Source organism: Bubalus bubalis, chromosome 16 (genome assembly GCF_019923935.1).
Source record: "Bubalus bubalis isolate 160015118507 breed Murrah chromosome 16, NDDB_SH_1, whole genome shotgun sequence".
In the NCBI taxonomy this organism is placed as follows: Eukaryota; Metazoa; Chordata; class Mammalia; order Artiodactyla; family Bovidae; genus Bubalus; species Bubalus bubalis.
Window position 1 is genome coordinate 28,193,823 of NC_059172.1, and position 23,426 is coordinate 28,217,248.

General features: G+C 37.2%; 1 protein-coding gene and 1 pseudogene across 1 annotated transcript in view; both read left to right on the forward strand.

The window, feature by feature from the left end:
* GDPD4 (glycerophosphodiester phosphodiesterase domain containing 4) overlaps window positions 1-23,426 on the forward strand; it is a 105,387-nt gene that overhangs the window by 35,784 nt on the left and 46,177 nt on the right. The window contains exon 10 of the mRNA XM_044929331.2: window positions 5,463-5,619. Coding sequence (XP_044785266.1) covers window positions 5,463-5,619 — 157 coding nt within the window. The remainder of the gene's footprint in view (window positions 1-5,462; window positions 5,620-23,426) is intronic.
* LOC123329741 lies at window positions 13,028-13,719 on the forward strand (annotated as a pseudogene).

The following is a 23,426-nucleotide window of genomic DNA, read 5'->3' on the forward strand; positions in this document are numbered from 1 at the left end:
ATGATACTTCCCAATGCCTCCTCCTCCTCAGCCCCAGACCCTGGCAATCCCATTCTGCTTTCTTCCTTTATGATTTTGACTACTTCATGCAAGTGGAATCATACAGTACTTTTTGTATGTTACTGGCTTATATCACTTAGCTTAACTTCTGAAAGTTCATTCACGTTGTAGCATATTGCAGGATTTTCATCCTAAAAAGGATGAATGATATTCCTCTGTATGTATATACTACATTTGGCTTCTCCATTCATCAGTTGATGGACACTTGTTGCTTCCAATTTTAGCGATAGTGAATAATGTAGTCATAAACATGGGTACATACATACCTCATTGAGATACTGCTTTCAGTCTTTTGAGTGTATACCTAGAAGTGAGATGGCTGGGTCATATGGTAATTCTATTGTTAATTTTTTGAGGAATTGCCATTACCCTTTTCCAAAGTGGCTGTACCACCTTGAGTTCCCACCAACAGTGTACAAGTGTCCCGGTTTCTCCACATTCTCACCAATAACAAACAAACCTTTTTGCTTTCTGTTTTTTTGATAGGAGCCATCTTAGTCTTTGTGAGGTGGCATCTCATTATAATTTTGATTTGCATTTCCCCAGTGATTTGTAATGTTGAGCTTCTTTTCATAAAATTATTAGCCAGTATAGTCTTCTTTAGACAGATTTGTAGTCAAGTCCTCTGCCCATTTTTGAATCAGGTTGTTTGTTTTTTTGTTGCTGAGATTTAGGAGTTCTCTTTATATTCTGGACATTAATCCCTTATCACAAATATTATTTGCAAATATTTTCTTGTAGTTTATGGGTTGCCTTTTTAGGTTGTCAGGAGTATATTTTGATATATAAATTCTTGATTTTCATGAAGCCAGTTTGTCTGATTTTTTGTTTGTTTTTGCCTCTACCTTTGTCATCATAGAAAAAAAAATCATTGCCAAATCCAATGTCATGATTTTCCCCTATATTTTCATCTAAGTTTTTGTATATGGTATTAAGTAAAGGCCCAGTTTCATTCTTTTCATGTGAATATCCAGTTTTCCCAGAACAATTTTGGAAAAGATGTCTTTTCCCTGTTGAATGGCCTTAGCACTCTTGTCAAAAATCATTTGACCATATATGTGAGGCTTTGTTTCCAGCTTCTTTGTTAGTTTGTCTTTATGCCAGTACCACACTATTTTGATTACTGTTGCTTCATAGTAAGTTTTAAAATCAGGAAGTGTGAGTCCTCTACTTTTGTTCTTCTTTTTTAAGATTCTTCTGGCTGTTTGGGATTCCTTGTGATTCCTTACGAATTTTAGGTTGAATTTTTCTATTTCTTAAAAGAAATGTTATTGAGACTTTGTCAATAGATTGCACTGAATCTGTAAGATTGCTTTGGATAGTATTGACATCATAACAATGTGAAGTCTTCCAGTCTATAAACATGGGCTTATCTCGATTTATACGTGTCTTCTAACCTTCATTTCAATAATGTTTTCTAGACTTCACTATATACATCTTTCACCTCCTTGTTTAATTCTTATGTACTTTATTCTTTTACTAAATGGATGCTAATGCAGTTCTTTTCTAATTTCCTTTTCTGATTGTTCAAATCCTTGTTCTGATTGTTCAAATTTCCTTTTCTGATTGTTCAAATGTAGAAATGCAACTGACTTTTGTGTGTTGACTTTGTATCCTGCTGCTTCACTGAATTTATTCATTGGTTTTCTTCTGTGTATGTGTAATCTTAGAACCTTCTGTACATAAGGTCATACCATCTAAAAACAGAAGTAATTTTATTTATTCCTTTTCAGTCTGTATGCATTTTATTTCCCTATGTTGCCTAAATGCTATGGCTAGAATTTCCAGAACTATTATGAACAGGGGTCCTCAAAGCAGACATCCTTGCCTATTCCTAATCTTAGAGGAAAAGTTTTCAGTCTTTTACCCCTGAATACAGTGTTCACTCTGGATTTTTAATATATGTCTTTATATTGGGGTAGTTTCCTTCTGATGAGAAGAGCTGACTCATTTGAAAAGACCCTGATGCTGGGAAAGATTGAGGGCAGGAGGAGAAGGGGACCACAGAGGATGAGATAGCTGGATGGCATCACCGACTCGATGGACATGAGTTTGAGTGAACTCCAGGAGTTGGTGATGGACAGGGAGGCCTGCCATGCTCCGGTTCATGGGGTCACAGAGTCCAACACGACTGAGTGACTGAACTGAACTGAACTGAACTGAACCAGGTCTTAATTGTGGCATGCAATATCTTTGATCTTCATTGTGGCATGCAGTACCCCCAGTTACCACGTCCCAGATACTTTGTTGCAGCATATGAACTCCCAATCACAGCGTGCAGGATCTAGCTCCTGAACCCGAAGTCAAAATCCAGCCCCCTGCATTGGGAACACAGAGTCTAAGCCACCAGTGACATCCCAGGAGTAGTTTCCTTCTATTTCTAGTCTCTTTAGTGTTTTTATCATTAAAGGGTGTAGAATTTTGTCATATGCTTTTTCTGCATCAATTGGGATGTTCATTTTTTCCCCTTTATTCTATCAATGTGGTATATGATGTTGATGGATTTTGATATGTTGAGCTATCCTTGCATGTCAGAATAAATTCCACTTGGTCATGGCCTATATTCCTATTATTATACTACTAAATTCTATTTGCTTGCATTTTGTTGAGTTTTGCATCACTGTTCCTAAGGGATGTTGATCTGTAATTTCCTTTTTTGTAGTGGTTGTCTAGCTTTGGTGTCTGGGTTACCTTATTAGACTCTTCACTTTTCTGCAATCTTTTTTTATTCTCTTCCTCAGACTCAATAACCTGTATTGTCCTATTTTCAAGGTCATTGATTCTTTCTTCTGCCTGGTTTAATTTGCCTTTGAATCCCTCTAGTCAATTTTTTTATTCACTTCTTCATTTTAGCTCCAAAATTTCTTTCTGCTTTCTTTTTAGGTTTTTATAATCTCTTTATTAATATGTCCATTTTATTCATATATAGCTTTTTTAACTTTATCTACAACTTCCTTTAGTTCTTTGAGTATCTTTAGTATTTAATGTATTTAGTATATCTTATATCAGCTCTTTTTCAAGGATAGTTTCTGTTGATTTGTTTTTTGCCTTTGAATGGGCTGTACTTGTGTCTTGTGATTTTGGAAGAATTGAAAACCTGATAGATTGTATTATAATAATTCTTAATGTGGGTATGTGTATGTGTACTCTTATATTTATCTTTCTTTGTATGCATTAATATTCTTGGACATATTGGTGCATAATTTTTATAAAGTTTTGGAGATTTTTTTAAAACTTTCATTTCCTCAGACTTTTTTTTTCTGTTTTTCCTCTCCTCTTAGGATTCCAATCACACATATATATTTTGGATAAATTCTATTCCTACATCTGAAAATTCAGTGATCTTTACATCATCTATAATACCTAATCTGATAATAATTTCATCCAATGAAATTTTCATTTCCTTTATTATTCAATAGCAAAATTCAGTTATTGAATTTTCATTTCCATGAAGCTTTTTCATTTCAGCTCTGGAATTTCCCTTTATTTTTTATTTCTTACAATTATGTCTTCATTATGTTCATATTTTCCTTTACATCTGTTTTATACATCACTTATATTTATGTTTTGTATCATTTAACATCCTTATTTATTAATTTTACCATCTCTTTCCTTTCGAAGTTTGCCATTATTGGGTAATTTCTCCTGGGTTATAGGTACATTTTTCTCCTTTTTAACCTGTCATATAAATTTTGTTTACATGCTGGACTTTGTGATTTTACCATGCTGGGTAGTAAATTTTCTTCTCCTTGAAAGAATTTTAGACTTTTTGTAGCATGCAGTTGATTGAAGATTCTTTGGAGGCTTGCTTTTTTTAATATAAATTTATTTATTTTAATCAGAGGCTAATTACTTTACAATATTGTAGTGGTTTTGCCATACATTGACATGCTTTTAAGTCCTTTAGTGGAAGTTCTAAAGTCATTCTAGTTTTAAATTGTCCCCATTTCAGAAGTATAGCCCTCTGTAGTCTCTAGAGAATGCCTGAGTTATTACTCAGATCTGTGCACTCTCACTGGATGGAACTTGAATCATTCACACACCCAGTAGAAGCTGTCCAAACTGCCTTGGAATTTTCTGGTTATTTTTTTCAAAGTTGCTTTTAGCAGGCTTCAAAGAATTTTACTCCACAAGGGTATCCTTTGATATTTATTCATATATTGAAGGAAAATCTTTACATATTTCCCTAACAGTCTTCTTTTCAGCATAGCTCAATCTCCTGTAGAACTCATCCACAAAGTCTAGCTGTCTTGACCTCTCCTTCATCTAGTTTTTTTCTCATTTCAGCACAATTTCTGGGTCACTTTTAGGTTTTTCTTAGTACCACAGTCCAGTATTCACTTGCAAGAAGAAAGCCTGTAGAATGGTAGAGGCTGTTTATTTGTTTACCTTTTCTCCAAAACCATCATGCTGTGCTTATTGTTGTCCATTGACTGAAAAAGTTATTTCCTTATTTTGTCCAGTTTTAAATTGTTTATGGGAAGGATGCTAAGTTTCAACCCTATTACTCTCTGATAGCCATTACAAAGTTCTCTTCCTAGGTATTTTAATGAGAAAAGAAGAGAGAGTCTCATAAAAGCAGAGATTCTTCAAGGAAAACTTCAGAAAACAAAATTAGGATCTTTTCTAATGATACAACCTGATGTGAAGTGTCTAGGATAAGAAGTACTCACTCATGGCAGGTGCCTGGCTGGAAAATGGGTCAGAGAAACACAGGGAGATTGTCTGGGTGCCTATTTTCCATGACTCTGAAGACCACAGAGCATTGCCCCATCCTCACCCCATTCACTTTACTCTCAAGTCACTACTCTACCTATCTTTCTCTCCATTCTAAAAACTTCATGGATAGAGAAGTTATTCTTTCATCATAAACATTATTATTACACACCAGAAAATGCTGATCCCTAGGGCATTAAAATATTGACATCAACTATGAATTGCTGGTATCTTGGACTGCAAGGAGACCCAATCAGTCCATTCTAAAGGAGATCAGTCCTGGGTGTTCATTGGAAGGACTAATGCTAAATCTGAAACTCCAATACTTTGGCCACCTCATGCGAAGAGTTGACTCATTGAAAGAGACCTGATGCTGGGAGGGATTGGGGGCAGGAGGAGAAGGGGATGACAGAAGATGAGATGGCTGGATGGCATCACCGACTCAATGGACATGAGTTTGAGTAAACTCCAGGAGTCGGTGATGGACAAGGAGGCCTGGCATGCTGCGATTCATGGGGTCTCAGAGTCCAACATGACTGAGCAACTGAACTGAACTGAACTGAACTTGCTGAGATTGGGTAGGAGTAAGACTTGTGACCTTGGTGGACTTTCTGAGAACGCTGTCTGCCAAGAGGACTGAATTCAATTTACTGACCCTTTCTCTTATTTTTCCCCTTTGCATGCAGCCTGGATGAGGTGCCTTTCCTCATGCATGATTATGACCTGAGAAGAACAACCAATATCTTGGAAGTCATGCCAAATGCCTCCGATGAACAGAGTAGCTTTTTTTATTGGGATTTCCTGTCAACTCTGAATGCAGGCAAATGGTTTGCAGATTCATGGGTAAGACACATTCCCCAGGTCAAAAAATCTGCATTTACTCCCTCTTGTATGGTCATATGCTGCTCCTGGAGATAAGTACACTGTGTACAGTGTAATTTTGATGCAAGTGTGAATGAGTCTACTTGAGAGAGTTGGAGAACATTTCATGCAAAGGTATCATTTGAACTAAAATAAAATCATTACTAAGAGGACCGATGGGCATTGATGAATTGATGGTGGTTTGTTTCAGAGATTATAGTATACTGGAGCAAGAGGAGATGTATTTCTGTGTGTCTGTGTGTGTGTATGAATGTGTAAGAAAGAAGGGAAGGAGAGATAGGGAGGAGATGGGAGAAACAGAGAGAATAATCAGGAAAATATGTTATGAGGAGACTATAGCATTGCTTAAATAACAAGTTCCAGAGTTTAGAATTATCCTAAATATTTTAAATAGGTAAAACAAAAGGTCAAATTTGCATGTGATAAAAGTCAAGCCTGCCTTCTCAAGAAAGTTAAAACCAAACTTACATTTTCTAGGTTATCATATGTCCAGAGGGAATCTACATGAATTCGGTTTTATCAATCAGATGTACTCATTTTGAGTCTTTTATTTTGACAACAAATATCTGAGCAGGGCATGCAGCAAGCATTCATATTGCCAGCACCTGCGGCAGCAGAGCCAAGATAGTTGGGGGCAGCTGTAGTAATAGCTGTCTTATCAGTTAAGTGTGTAATTAGGAAAACAGTTTCCAAATACTTTTGATTATGTACTAGGTGGAATGGAATTTTATTTATCTCTAATGTTAATCTAGAGGATCCATTTAATCTTTTTTCCTGTTAAAATAGTGAGGAGTAAAGAGCTATGTGAGGGTAAATTTATCCACTTCAAATGTTTTCTGTTAACTAGTGTCAATACAAGGAATAGCTAAAGATTGATTTGTAATGACTGTATCACCTCAGAATACTTATTACCATATGAGCACATAACCTATAAGTACTATTTCCATATATGAAGGTAGTGGGATCAATCTGATAGCCCAAGTGTCTATATGTAGGCTCTGTACATGTCTCATCATACATGAATAAATAGACGCATAGAAACTAGAGATGCTTTATTAAAATGCATTTATTGGTTTAGTTAGTCATAGGTGATGTTTTGCCTAATGTGTGTTCCAGATGAATAGGCTGTTATTGTATCTGTTGTGTAACATATGGCTGGTAAAAGTCTCCATGGTAAGTGGTGTGATTAGATATGTTATTTAATAAATTTTGGTGGCTTCTTTTAGGATTAACAGTTTTTTCTTAGCATATTTAGATGATATGTTTGAAATGCTTTGTTTTGCTATTGCTTTAGCTACTGAGGAGTATCCTGAAGCCTCAGGTTCAAATATGGTTATCTAAGCAGCTTTATTTTTAGGTTTGTTTGTGTTTTCTTTACTTGCATGCTGTATGTTTACTGGTGGTCAATGTGGTGTTAGCACATAATTTTAAAGATTTGAATGTTTGGATAATTTTCCAAAGAAAAATTGGTTTTCTTTGTGAAAAGTACTCTGGGTTTCTCTTCATCTGGATAGGTATAATTATGGATTGATATGGTGGTGAGTTGATGATTATTTGTTAGTACATTTGTTTTTCTTGAGATTAAGTGTGAAAATTAAGTAGTTAATCTGATCAGTAATGAAATAAAAATAGATACGAAAATTCTGGGAGTTGTCTCTGGAAGCTTAAGCTGAGTTCCTGTTTATCCAGTAAAACCCCTTTGTGTGGAACATTTTTATATCCTTTTGTGAAAGTATAAATCTCAAAATTACAGAGATGTAATTCTCATGCATATAGACAGTAAGCAGAGTACAAGTTTTATTTAGCATATTCATGTGGGAACAAGCAGGATGACAAACCCCACTCAAAAGAAAAGTGAGAAACCAACATGCAAATACTCAGTGCAACAAAGAAATACTAAAATTGCATTGCTAAGTTGGATACAAATCTAGTGTATTGTTTTGGTTAATATACTCTGTGACAATAAAGTTTACTTTTAGAGTTCTCTTCTCTATCAAAACTCATTTGCATCTCTACCACACAAAAATCTTTTCCTCTTTTATCAGTTTTCTAGAAGTCAACATCTAACTTTACATAGTCTGTCCCTAATTAATAATAAATAATTCAAAGAAAGATACATTCCCTTGAGAGATGACACTTAGGTGTGCCTGGTAAGAAAAAAAATGTGCTACCATAATACTGGAGAGTTCAACAAGCCTTGTTTCTGAGTTTTAAATAATTAGCTCCCCTCTTGTGATCATGAATAAACTCTGTAGACTATTTAGAGGCTGTTCTCATTGTGATTTGTGTTATTTGTCTTTATTGATTTACATCAGTGCAGTTAAAAGGGTTGATTACTACACATAAGGTTCCTTGTTGTATAATCAGCAAATCTAGAGTCAGATTGTGTTGTACAACTACTAAGGCTATTAAATGAAGTTGTCTAGAGAGTATATAAGGAGTCTAGAATTTCACTTTTAATAGTCCCTGTCATTCCAGAGCTCTTTTTCTCACTACTACTTTAAAAGTTAGAAGTTCACTTGAACCAGGTTTCACCTCTATAGCTACAAATATGTGCAAATTTCTCTTTCATTTTCCTGCTAGTCATTGATCTTTCTTACCTGTAATGCTGAAACAATGTACAACATCTTGACTCAATGTACAAGAGTCATGCCTGACTCTTTGCAACCCCATGGACTATACAGTCCATGGAATTCTCCAGGCCAGAATACTGAAGTGAGTAGCCTTTCCCTTCTCCACAGGATCTTCCCAACCCAGGGATCGAATACAGGTCTCCTGCATTGCAGGCAGATTCTTTACCAGCTGAGCCACCAGGGAAGCCCCCGTGTACAACAGGGGACACCAGAAAGTTTGCCTAGGAAGGCTCATAGGCATTGGTTCCAAATACTGATCATATATGTGTCCTTAATGGGGACTGGTGACTTGTCATATTCGATTAAATGACATTTATTCTCAGATATGATCCTTCAGATATGACTTTTACAACACAATCAGTTTTTCCAGTTATATCCCAGTGTAAAGGGGCACATATTTTTATTCAGTTTATGCAAATAACTGCATTGTCCTGAAACACAGTGACTCAGTAAAGAGAATTTGTACCTAAATTCAGAGGAGTGGTGAGAACAAGTTATTAAATATTGGGTTGGCCAAACAGCTCCTTAAGCTGTTAAGTAAAAATGAAAGACGTTTTTTCATTTTCACCAAGGAGTTTATTAAACAACGTATTCACCATTTTGTTCCACTACCTTCTGCCATTTTTCTGGCAACTTCATAATTCTCTCTTCAAAACATTTTATCTTTGTGAGCAAAGAACTGTTCCAGGTGCCTTGTACAATCTTTCGGGAAACTGAAATTTTTTCCACTAGGAGAATTTTGTAAAGACCAAAATCAACAGAAATCCAAAGATGCAATGTCTGATGAATATGGCAGTTGAATCAGAACTTTCCAACCAAACCTTAACAGTTTTTGCCCGATCATCAAAGAAACATGCAGGCTTGCATTACCCTGATGGAAGATTATATTCTGCTGACTAATTCTGGATACTTTTCATTGAATGCTGCTTTCAGTTGGTCTGAGAGCAATACTTGGAATTAGTCATTTGGTCTTCCTGAATGAGCTCATAATAGAGGACTCCCTTCCAATCCCACCATATACACATCATCACCTTCTGTGGATGAGGACCAGGTGTGGTTGGTGGTGGTTCATTTTGCTTGCCCCACAATCACTTCTGTTTCACATTATTGTACAATATCCACTTTTCATCACCAATCATAATTTGTTTTAAAAATGAAATGTTTTCATTATGTTTAAGTAGAGAATCGCATGCAGAAATACTTTCAAGGCCTTTTTCACTTAACTTACGTGGAACCCAAACATCAAAGCAATAAACATAACCAAGCTGGTACAAATGATCTTTAACACCTGACTTGGTTATTTTGAGTATGTCGACTATCTCCCTTGTGGTATAATTTTGATTGTTCTCAATTAATGTCTTGATTTGGTCACTATCAATTTCAACTGGTCTCCAGTCTGTTTAGAAATCTCCAGCACTGAACTTCACAAACTACTTTTGACATGTTCCATCAGTCACAGCACCGTCTCCATACACTGCACAAATCTTTTTTTGTATTTCAGTTGTGTTTTGCCTTTCTTGAAACAATAAAGCATAATATGCTGAAAATTTTGCTTTTTTATTCCATCTTCCGTATTAAAAATACACAATTGCTGTATGATTCAGGGAGCTCAGATTCAGTGCTCTGTAACAACCTAGAGGGATAGAATGGGGTGAGAGTAGAAGGGAAGTTCAAGAGGGAAGGGACCTATGTATACCTATGACTGACTCATGTTGCTGTACAGCAGAAATCAACATAAAAAATATCATTATGAAGTATTAAAGATGAAATAAAATAGCTACACAAAAATTCTCCAATTTTGATAAGTTTTTAAAAAGTTTTTAAATAGTCTAGCAATTTTTCTTATTTGAAAAGACCCTGGTGCTGGAAAAGATTGAAGGTGGGAGGAGAAGGAGACAACAGAGGATGAGATGGTTGGATGGTGTAACCAGCTCAATGGTCATGAGTTTGAGTAAGCTCTGGGAGTTGTCATGGACAGGGAAGCCTGGCATGCTGCAATCCATGGGATCACAAAAAGTCAGACACAACTGAGTGACTGAACTGAACTGAACAACAGCTGTCACAATAGAATCTAACAAAATTGTTTCAAATGAAGTTAGACAGCTAAGTGCTTCTAGAACTGTCTTATGGAAAAAAATGAATGAACCTTTTGGCCAACCCAATATTTATGATGTTATGTATTGTTGATGTTTTAACCCTTTTATCATTACATAGTGACTTTCTTTGTCCCTTGTTACCATTTTGCCCTAAAGTTTATTTTGTTGGGCATAAGTATAACTACACTTGCTTTCTTTTGATTATCATTTGCATGGAGTATCATCTTCAGTCCCTTCATTTTGAGTCTGTGTGTATCTTTAGAACTGAAACAAGTGTCCTGAAGACACCATACAGTTCAGTCTTATTTTTTAATCCATCCCACCACTCTGTGCCTTCTGATTGGTGAGTTCAATCCATTTACATTTCAGATGATTGTTGATATATAAGAACTTACCACTGCAAATTTATCTTTTGTTTTCTGGTTGTTCCATATCTCCACTGTTTCTTTTTTCTTGTGTTTCTGTCTTACTTTGTAATTCAGTGATTTTCCGTGATGATTGCTTGCTGAGTTTTCCTCTTTATGTTTACTATCTGTGTTCTAGATTTTTGTTTTCTGAGTATCATGGGGTTTGCGTAGGACATCTTTCTCGCAGATTAAATAGTCTTTTTCCTGTTGACAGCAATTTTTCTTAATTCGCTGTCCTCCCTTTTTATATTTTCTCTGTAGAAATTATCTCTCTTTATTCTATGAGTTTGTGGCCACATTGTAGTAGCTATAGTTATTTATGAAGCCCCTTCCTTTAACCTTTATATGATCGTTTAATGTTTAACACTTTGTTCTTAACTAGAGTTACAGTTTTCTACATTACTGAGAGTTATGTATACTTTTATCTTTTTCTTGGAAGAACTCCTGTCAATATTTCTTGTGAGGCAGGTCTAGTGCTGAGGAACCCCCTAATCTTTGTTTGTCTGGGAGAGCCTGAATTTCTCCTATCTAAAGAATAACTTTGTTGGATAGAGTATTCTGGACAAGCAGTTTTTATCTTTCAGTGCTTTCAATATGTCATTCCACTCTTTTCTGGCCTACAGAGTTTTGCTGGTAATCTAATGGGGATTCCTTTGGGCAATACTGAACTTTTCCCCCTAGTTTCTTTTTTTTATCATGGACCCTGACATCTCCCTTATAATGTGTCTTGGAGAAGGTCATTTTGCATTGAGATAAGGTGATCTCTTAGCTTTATGGATTTGTATGTTCAGGTTTAGGAATTTCCCAGCTATTACTTCTTTACATAAGTGCTCTGCCACCTTTTCCCTTCTCTTATTCTGGTATACCCATTATCTGTATTTTGGCTTTCTTAATGAATCTGATACTGCGTGTAGTGTTTCTTAACTATTTTAGAAATCTTAGCTCTCTCTCCTCTTCCACCTGAAGCATTGGTAGATTCCTTTCTTCCAGCTCATTTATTCTCTCTTCCATTTCTGTATTTCAAATGCTGTCTCATGCATTCTTCATCATATCTGTTGAGTTCTTAAGCCCCAGAATTTGGATTTGGATTTTTTTAGAATTGAAAACTTCCCAAAAGCTAAAACAAAATACAAAACAAACAAACCAAAAAAAAAAAACCAAAAAAATCCCACACTTCTAAATAACCTATAGAAAAAAGGGGAGAAATCTCAGAGAAAATTGCATATGTTTTACACTGAATCCAAAAAAAAAAAAAAATATTAAAATGGGTGGAGCTTCCCTGGTGATCCTGTGGCCAATGCAGGGGACAAAGGTTTGATCCCTTTGTGGGTAAATACATGTACCACAACTACTGAGCCCATGCTCCTAGAGCACATACTCAACAATGAGAAGCCACCGCAGTGAGAAGCCTGCACACTGCAAAGAAGGGTAGCCCCCAATTGTGTAGCTAGAGAAAGCCCACACACATTAATGAAGACTCAGCACAACGAAAAATGCATAAATTTTTTAAAAATTGGTGGAGTGCAACTATGGCAGTGACTGGAGAAAAACTCTTGGGATTATCTGCTTATGTTAGGAAAGAAACATTTGATTTTGTTACAAATCAAAAATGTAAGCTTCCTCTTTAATAAGCTAGAAAAAGAGCAAATTTAACTTGAAGTAAACAGAAGAGAAAAAAAAATAAAAAGCACAAATCAGTGAAATGGAAACAGAGAAATAGAAAACACCAATGAAATGTTTATTCTTTAGAGATCAACAAAATTGATAAACATCTAGTCAACTGACCAAGACAAAAAGAAAATCTACAAATTTCAAACATTAGGAATGAAAGAATGTTCATCAATTCAGACCCTCCAGTCATTAACAAAGGTAATAATGAAAGTGAATAGTGGAGCTGGCTCATATTGGCTCATAAGAACTAAATAGATTTCAGAGCTTTCAGAACTAGTTGTTAATCCAGTTGTAAAATTAGGCATGGTTGTAGTATTTAAGTCCATGTGCATAAATCTGCCAATTTAGATGAAATGGAACAATTCTTTGTATCATGAAAATTCAATCAAGTTTTTAAAAAGAGAATTTGAGCCAAACTGAAGATTATAACCAGGAGACAGACTCTCAAAAGCTCTGAGAACTGTTCTAGTAGTTGACATTCAAGGCACAATCATATAGGTTTTCAAGACAAAAGATCATACATCACAGTGACATGCTGACCTCTCTCGTCTAGGCCGACAACATGCCATCCAGACTAAGGAAGACCCAGAAACTTAGGGGCCACATGAGCCACAGACACAGCCACATGGGCAAACACAAAAAACACCTAAGAGGCCGAGGTAATGCGGGTAGCATGCATCACCACAGGACCAACTTCGACAGCTATCACCCAGGATACTCTGGGAAAGTTGGTATGAGGCATTACCAATAAAAGAGGAACCAGAGTTTCTGCCCAACTATCGACCTTGATAAACTGTGGACCTTAGTCAGTGAGCTGCTGCTGCTAAGTCATTTCAGTCGTGTCCGACTCTGTGTGACCCCATAGATGGCAGCCCCCCAGGCTCCGCCATCCCTGGGATTCTCCAGGCAAGAACACTGGAGTGGGGTGCCATTGCCTTCTCCGAGTCAGTGAGCAGACCCAAGTAAATGCTGCCAAGAACAAGACTGTTGCTGCTCTTATTACTGATGTGGTGCGATCTATTTACTACAAAGTTCTGGGGAAGGGAAAGCTCCCAGAGCAGCCTGTCATCATGAAAGCCAAATTCTTCAGCAGAAGAGCTGAGAAGATTAAGCATGTAGATGGGGCTTGTTTCCTGGTGGCTGAAAGCCACATGCTGGGAAATTAATTAAATGTTAACAAGTGCTTTTCAAAAAAAAAAAAATGACATGCTGACATTTTACATAACATTCACCAAAGATAAATAGACCAGATAAACACATATAAAGTGAGCAGAAAGTCACCATGAACCCTTGCAGAGTTGAGAAAGAATGCTAATCTTTTAAGACATCACATTAGTAGCATCAGAACAAAAGTAAAAATCAATGTTTCCAGTAAAGCAGTCATTCCCATCTTTGAGATCTTGTTGATGTTCAAGGCAGAAGCACATTGCACATTGAAGGGGTGGGGTGGGGGGAAGGAGGGCCAAAGGACAGAGAAAGAGCATTTTATCCTTAAATTTGCTTGTCCTGCCTTGAAATATAAATTTTATCTTTTGAAAAACTCAATAAGAAATACATAAAGAAACTGACATTGTAGGGTAAAAACTTTCAACAGAAAATTCCAGATGCAGGTGTGCTCACTGGTGAATTCTATGGTTGTTGTACAAGAAAAAAATATACTGATTCTGCAAATAATCTTCTAGAAAATCCAACAAGCAAGCATAATTCCCAGTGTAATTTGATCAGCCCAGTATTTCTCTGATAGAAAACAAAGGCATTTTCACGAACCTCAGGACTGATATCCCTCATGAATATAGATTGAAATAACCTCAACAAAATCCAACAACGTGTAAAAAGAGCATATCTTAATCAAAGGAGTTTTATCATGAGAATACACAGTTGGTGCTTACAGTTTAAAAATGAATGATTTTTATCATGTTAACATACATGAAGAAAGTCATATAATCTCAATACATGCAGATCATTTGATATAATTCAGTTCCGTTTTTCATTAAAAAAAACTCTTTGTAAACTAAAAACTAGAGACTTTCTTAATTTGATAGAGGTAATCTCTAGTATACTTATAGCTGTCATTATACTAATGGTGAAAGACTGAATTAATTCATTTTCCATAAGACCTGGAAAAAGAAAGTATGTCTTACCACTCAAGTCAACATTATATTGAGCCCGCACCAGTACAATAGGGAGGAAACAGGTATAGGTGTTGGAAAGGAAGAAATAAAACTATTTCTGTTTGCAGAGGACCTGATGCTGGGAGGGATTGGGAGCAGGAGGAAAAGGCGACATCAGAGGATGAGATGGCTGGATGGCATCACCGACTCGATGGACGTGAGTTTGAGTGAACTCCGGGAGTTGGTGATGGATGGGGAGGCCTGGCGTGCTGCAGTTCATGGGGTCGCAAAGGGTCGGACACGACTGATCGACTGACTGACTGAACTGAACTGATCATATAAAATCCCTAGGAATCTATAGCAACATCCAAGGACTGAGTTTAGTTTGAACACAGAATACAAGGTCAATATTTAAAGAAAAAACAAATCTCAAATACCTTAATCTAATCAGAGGTGACAATATACAGCTTTGACATACTCCTTTCCCAATTTTGAACCAGTGTGTTGTTCCATATCTGTTTCTAACTGTTGCTTCTTGATCTGAATACAGGTTTCTCAGGAGGCGGGTAAGGTGGTTTGGTATCCCCATCTCTTGAAGAGTATTCCACAGTTTGTTGTGAATCATACAGTCAAAGGCTTTAGTGTAGTCAGTGAAGCAGAGTAGATGTTTTTGTGGAATTCCCTTGCTTTTTCTGTAACCCAACAGATGTTGATATCAGATCTCTGGTTTTCCTCTACCTTTTCTAAATCCAGTTTGAACATCTGAAAATTTTCAGTTCATGTATTGTTGAAGCCTAGCTTGGAGGATTTTGAGCATGACCTTGCTAGCATGTGAAATGAGTGCAATTGTGCAGTAGTTTGAACATTCTTCGGCATTGCCCTTGTTTGGATTGGAATGAAGTCTGACTTTTTCCAGTCCTGTAGCCACTGCTGAGTTTTCCAAATCTGCTGGCATATTGAGTGCAGCACTTTAGCAACATTGTCTTTTAGGATTTGAAGTAGCTCATCTGGAATTCCATCACCTCCACTAGCTTTGTTCGTTGTAATGCTTCATGTTCAGCGAACATGAAGCAGGATAATTATTAAAAATTGTATACCTAGGCATATTGCATTCAAATTGCAGAAAATCAAAGACAAAAAATTCTCTAAAGAAGTTAGCCAGGAGGAAAAATATCCTTACATATTGAAGAGCAAAGATAAGAATTACATCAGACTTCCCATCAGTCTTGAAATCACGCATACAAGAAAAGAGTGGACTATTTATAATTGCAAAAACCATCAAAAGAAGTTCTTCAGAGAGAAGGAAACAATATTGGTGAGAAACTCAAATCTCCAAAGAAATAGTAAGAGCATCAGAAAAGGAATATGTAACTCCTAAATGAAATTTTTTATTTAGTATAAAACTTCTAATAGAATATATAGTATAAAATTGTGGTAACCTTGGATTACATAAAGAGTTTCTGGAATATCAAAAGCATCATCTTTAAAAGAAAACTGGATAAATTAGACATCATAAAAATGAAAAGCTTTTGCTCTGTGAAAGACATTGTTGATATTTCAAGACCAGGAAAAGGGTAAAAGTGATATACAGCACGATGTATCTAATTGTATTATCCTTGCTTGTAAGTGCTGCAGTCAGGTTTGCATCGTGAAAGAGACAACTTTTGATATTTTGCTAAGGAATAGCACATAATTTAGGATGTAAAAAACTTAATTTTATTTTTCTGAATTTATGATCCTATGTTTGGAAGATAACATAAAATGTTATGGTATATAGGTCATTTAATTTTGGAGAGTTGGGTATCTAAGAACGGAGAATAATTCTAGTTTTGTTATCAACCATACTGATAAACACTTTTAAAATAAAAATAGCAGAACATAACAATTATAAGGAAATTGAATTCCTTAAAAAGTGAAAAACATTTGTTTTTGTTATCTAAAAATAATAAAAGGCATGCCAAAGTTAGGGCATGCAATAACAAAGCACAAGTTATTTGAGGGAAATATGGGACCTTTGCTAAGTGGACAGATGACGACCCACAATGTAAGTAAATGTTCAGTCCATATTTTAAGGAGAAGACCAAATAGTCAAAGATCCATTTGGCATTTTAACAAAGATAAAATTGAATTATAGTCATACAATAATGTAACATTTGTCAGCAGAAATTCAAAAGCCCTTTAACTATCTTTTTAAATGAGTTAAACTGAACTAACTTTGTCCAAATTTTGATCCATTTAATTGCCTCTTACCACACTCATTATTTGCAGATATTACCAACCAAAGCAAATATATCAACAGTTCTCCTCCCTCAAATCTTATTTAATTTATTGTACACACTCACTTGTCTTTAATTATATTTTGTTTCATATTCTAGAACAACCAAATACTTGCAGCTCTTTCACTAAAAACACTGCTTAGTTCAGTTGAATAGCCTTATTCTAGCATGATACGTATGTATAGTGGGAAACAATATACCCAAGGAAAGAATCTTAGCATCCGGGCTGAATTTTAATCCTGCAGTTGTTCACTGTTGAGTTGAATGACTGGACGTGTCACTTATAGTTTACCTATTAGTTGAATAATTGTACTTGTCATTTTTTAAGCTTTAGTTTTCTCATTTTTAGTATATGCTGTGGTCAAATTAAATAGTGCATTTGGTGTTGGTTGGTTTTTTTTTGGTGTTTGTGTTTTGTGTTTTTTTTTTCAAATTGCATCTTACTGATACCATAGTCCAACTCTAAGAAGAGCCCAAAATAATTTTCAGTGACCACTGTCATGAAACATGTTTTATTTGTCTGTGTATCTTACCTCCCTTACTAAACTGAATATTTTGAAAATAGAATTTGTGTTTTAGGAGCACACAGAGTATGCTTTCTGAATGAATGATTATCTAGTATCCAGGGCTTAGTAAGCAAATCTTACACTCCTTTCTTCTTAACAGTGTCATTGGAAATGTACAGTTAATGTCATTGGTAAGTTAAATTTCCTGAAACACTGAATTCCTAGTAGCATCCACTGCCGCACAACCGAAGCGATTCAAGTCCTTTTGATTACATTTAATAAACCCCTCCCTTATCAAGCCACAGTTCAGTTCAGTTCAGTCACTCAGTCATGTCCGAATCTTTGCAGCCCCATGGACCACAGCATGCCAGGCCTCCCTGTCCATCACCAATTCCCAGATTCAAGCCACAGCTGGTCTTTAATCCAGTACAACATGAAGTGTTGGCAGTGATGCTGGTTAGACAAAAATAAATCCAGGGCTTCACTATTTTCCATAACTACTCAAGCTAAGAAATTTAAACAGTTATAGTGTACACCTAAGGCTTGGGTTGTGTCTTTTATCACATCAGCCAAAGTGAAAGGCACATTTTTAAAATCACTTCAATTATTCAGTTCCTGGTGGTGGGATCCATATCCTTAGAGGGCTGTTTCCTAGGAAATATGCTATTCCTTCATATGCTTTATAAGCAGATCTTGCTTACTGAGAGTTTGGAGAGTCCTGCAGTTGCAGAGATCTAACTGGCCCACAGAACATCTAACCCTGCCATGGGTTACCATCAAAAAGCCTGATTTCTACATAGTTAAAGAACACAAGAGTTATACGAGAAAAATACTGTCAACTTTGATAAACTTTGATAAAGTATATTTTCTTTGAGAATTGTCATGACAGTCATTCAACTATTACACCACAAGTTCATTTATATCTTCTTCTAGGTAAGGGATGTTTCTTTTCATTTAGGTACTACTTACTGGCGGCTCAGAGGTTAAAGCATCTGCCTGCGATGCGGGAGAGCTGGGTTCAATCCCTGGGTTGGGAAGATCCCCTGGAGAAGGAAACGGCAACCCACTCCAGTATTCTTGACTGGAAAATCCCATGGACAGAGAAGCCTGGTGGGCTATACTCCACGGGGTTGCAAAGAGTCGAACATGACTGAGCGACTTCACTTTCACTACATAAATAATCGTTATCAATAAAATTTCAAGTTGTCTACACTAGTAATATCTTGGAGGAACTTAGAGTGATGATTGTGTAGAAAAGCTTAGAGTTAGGCAAATTATTATTTTTAGTAAGAGGAACATGATCAGCTAAATCAAAAGTATATAACCTTAGGACTTCCCTGGTATTCCAGTGGTTAAGGATTCACCTGCCAATGAAGGGGGAAAGGGCTTGATCCCTGGTTTGGGAAGATTCCTCATGCTGCAGGGCAACTAAACCCATGTGCCACAACTACTGATCCACATGCTGTAACTGCGGAAGCCAGCATGCCCTAAAGCCCATGCTCTACAGATGAGGCCATCACAATGAGAAGCTTGTGCACTGCAACTGAATAGCCCACACGCAGCCTAAATAAATAAATTCTTTAAAAGTGTATCAGATCAGATCAGTCTCTCAGTCGTGTCCAACTCTTTGCCACCCCATGAATCGCAGCACACCGGGCCTCCCTGTCCATCACCAACTCCCGGAGTTCACTCAGACTCACATCCATCGAGTCAGTGATGCCATCCAGCCATCTCATCCTCTGTCGTCCCCTTCTCCTCTTGCCCCCAATCCCTCCCAGCATCAGAGTCTTTTCCAATGAGTCAGCTCTTCGCATGAGGTGGCCAAAGTACTGGAGTTTCAGCTTTAGCATCATTCCTTCCAAAGAAATCCCAGGGCTGATCTCCTTTAGAATGGACTGGTTGGATCTCCTTGCAGTCCAAGGGACTCTCAAGAATCTTCTCCAACACCACAGTTCAAAAGCATCAATTCTTTGGCGCTCAGCCTTCGTCACAGTCCAACTCTCACATCCATACATGACCACAGGAAAAACCATAGCCTTGACTAGACGACCCTTTGTTGGTAAAATAATGTCTCTGCTTTTGAATATGCTATCTAGGTTGGTCATAACTTTCCTTCCAAGGAGTAAGCATCTTTTAATTTCATGGCTGCAGTCACCATCTGCAGTGATTTTGGAGCCCAGAAAAATAAAGTCTGATACTGTTTCCACTGTTTCCCCATCTATTTCCCATGAAGTGATGGGACCAGATGCCATGATCTTCATTTTCTGAATGTTGAGCTTTAAGCCAACTTTTTCACTCTCCACTTTCACTTTCATCAAGAGGCTTTTGAGTTCCTCTTCACCTTCTGCCATAAGGGTGGTGTCATCTGCATATCTGAGGTTATTGATATTTCTCCCAGCAATCTTGATTCCAGCTTGTGTTTCTTCCAGTCCAGCATTTCTCATGATGTACTCTGCATATAAGTTAAATAAACATGGTGACAATATACAGCCTTGATGTACTCCTTTTCCTATTTGGAACCAGTCTGTTGTTCCATGTCCAGTTAAAAGTGTATAGCCTTAAGTAAATAAAAAGAAAATATGGCCAGAAAGATATGGAATGAAAGCATTCAAAGGAGAGTCTAGCATTTAACAAGAGAATCTTTTCCCATTGCTCTTTGAGGAAAGCTGTTCTACTTCATGCAGCTGTTTGCTCATGCCAGGGATCTAGGGTCAACTGTTGACTTGCTGTGGTTCTCTAGGCAACCTGAGTTTATAATCTCTAATGAGTGTGACTTTCCAATTGTTGTCAGATGGGGGTTGTAATTTCAGTTGGGAAATGTGTATCCAAGGATCAAGTCCTTCTACTTTAATAGCTCTGTTGGAGTTAGAGTATTCAGTACGGTCCTTTCCGGTGATGTTCAATGGCAGTCTCTCTATGAGCTGTTCTCTGTACACTGGACTTCACTGCTGCGATGGTTGGCAAGGAAAAGCAACCTGTTCTGTTAATGATTCGACTGAGATATATTGCTTTACCCCTTATCATATTTACCTAAAAGAGTTTTGGTAAATTTTAGCTGAAAAGTTTTGAAGCTAGAGTAGAGATATTTCCAAAATGTAGGCCTGCAAGTGGCTAATTGACAGAAGATAATCTAGGGTTCCATGAGATGGTGAAATACAGGGGAGACTGGCATGCTGCAGTCCATGGGGTCACAAAGAGTTGGACATGACTTACCAACTGAAGAGCAGTAACACCAAATCTAGGATTACCTGGTGGGAAAGAACACAAAGCCTAAGAAAAAAAAGAGTGGTCCTTTAGGGTATGGATTGTCAAGAGTATCTGACAGTTTGGCTGATTTCAGTTTTTACATATCATGTATTCTTCCCACTTTTCTAGAGTATCTGTGTGTTTAAGTACAGGAAATTTTTTTAGTATGGAGCTAAAGGTGAAACTCCAGTACTTTGGCCACCTCATGTGAAGAGTTGACTCATTGGAAAAGACTCTGATGCTGGGAGGGATTGGGGGCAGGAGGAGAAGGGGATGACAGAGGATGAGATGGCTGGATGGCATCACTGACTGGATAGACGTGAGTTTGAGTGAACTCCAAGAGTTGGTGATGGACAGGGAGGCCTGGCGTGCTGCAATTCATGGGGTTGCAAAGAGTCAGACATGACTGAGCGACTGAACTGAAGCTTTACCTAATGCAAAGTAAAACTTCCAATAAAATGTTTTCACCTATCGCTGGCTCAGTTGGAATGGCTTAGGTACAGAACACAAACATGTAACAGTTTTTTAAGCCATTTTAAGTTGCAGTGAAATTATTTGGGACACTCCCAAAATAAACACACAATTACTAGTACAAATTCATAACGCACAGAGGGAAGAAATTGTACAAAATCTATTTGGACATCCTCAAAGGATCCTTTGGGCAAAGTGCCTTTCATATCTGACTTTTATAGTTTTTTCTAGGATTGTGTTGGTTATAGATGAGGAAAGAACTGCTCATATCTTCTGATGTCTTGGAAAGTTACCCCTTCAGTGTTCATTTAATACTGTAGTCAATTTGGACTTACCTGGTGGCCCAGTGGTAAGAATTCTCCTACCAATTCTGGGGGCGTGGGTTCAACCCCTGGTCTGGGAAGATTCTGTGGCAACTAAGCCATGCACCACAACTGCTGAAGCCCAGTGCTCCAGAACTCATGCTCCACAGCAGTGGAAGCCACTGCAATGAGAAGTCTGTGCTCTGCAACCAGAGAGTAGCCCCCACTTGCTCCAGCTAGAGAAAGCTCATCCTCAAAGACCCAGCACGGTCAATATAGATATGGATGTATAGATATATGTATGTATATATACATACATACATACTGTAGTCAGTTTATCCCTACTGTGGTGAGTTGTATCATGGAAGATTTGAAGAAATACCCATTTGAGTTTAATTGGTACTACCAGGTTGCCATCATAAATCTCAAAACCTAAGTAGTTCTAGTGTTTCGTTTCAGAATTGGGAGTCAAATGCTATACATCATTGTGATGGAATTTGTGAACTCCATAGACTGATCTGTCTTCTGTGAAAGAGGCCCTTGTCAAGGACTTTAGTCAGAGCATTCTTGTAGTTTGATGATCTGCAGAAACCTTTCCTCTAATGTCTCATCTTATTGACTATGTGCCCAGTCACTCAGTCATGTCCAACTGTTTGTGACCCCATGGACTGGATGGAGCCTGCCAGGCTCCTCTGTCCATGGAATTCTCCACGCAAGAATACTGGAGTGAGTGGCCATTTCCTCCTCCAGGGGTTCTTCCCAACCCAGGGACTGAACGTGTGTCTCCTGCACTGTCGGGTGGATTCTTTACCAATTGAGCCACCTGGGAAGCCTCTTACAGGCTATGAGTAGATGATTAGTGTTGCCAAGACTCCATTTTTTCCCCTGAGGCAAAGATAAAAAGCCTTACTCCTAGATCAAGGAATAGGCATTAATAAACAATGAGTCTTTGATGTCTGTTAACTTGTTAATAGATTAGACCAAATTTAGATTTGACCTCCTGTTTTGTATACTTTTAAAGAGAAAGATTTATGGTTATCTGGAAGATCAAGAAGGTGAGCAAGTTCAGCAAAGATGAACGTTGAATAAATATTTTGAGATCACATAAGGTCTTTTTGGTTTCTTTTTTTTTGAGAATGGTTCCAGGATGTCTGATTAAGTCAAATCACATGGACACATTTCATAAATGCTTCCTTCTTTAATCTTAAAGAACCAGTTAATCCCAGAAATCATCTTTAGTGATTTAGTGGCTGACCCTTGATAATTTTGAAACATTTGCAATCTCCCATTGCATTTTGTCTCTCCTTAGCCAATAGATCATGGCGTAGATCAGGAGCTGGCAAACTACAGTCTGTTGTCCAGTTCAGTTCACTAGCTGTTCTGTATGGCCTGCAAACTAAGAATGGTTTTTGTATTTTTAAATCATTGGAAACAATCAAAAGAGTAATATTTCAAGATGTGTAAAACTCATATAAAAGTCAAGTTTCAGTTTTAGTTCAATCTATAAAGTTTTATTGGAACACAGCTATGCTTATTCACTTATGAACAGTTTACGGCTGTTTTTGCACTGTAATAGTTCAATAGTTGAGACAGAGCTGTGACTCACACAAAGTAAAAATAATATTTGTATCTGCTCCTTCACACATAAGTTTGCTGAACTCTGGATAATGAGCTATTATTTTATAGAGTTAAGTTTATCCTTAGAAGTTTTATGAATAAAATCATAGATTCAAGCTTAAGAATTTCGAGGTGGGTTACTGAATAGCCTTAAGATCTTGGTTTAACACCAATACAGTATACTAATGCATATATATGGAATTAGAAAGATGGTAACAATAACCCTGTATATGAGATAGCAAAAGAGACACTGATGTATAGAACAGTCTTTTGGACTCTGTGGGAAAGGGAGAGGGTGGGATGATTTGGGAGAATGGCATTGAAACATGTATAATATCATATATGAAATGAGTCACCAGTCCAGGTTCGATGCACGATACTGAATGCTTGGGGCTGGTGCACTGGGACGACCCAGAGGGATGGTATGGGGAG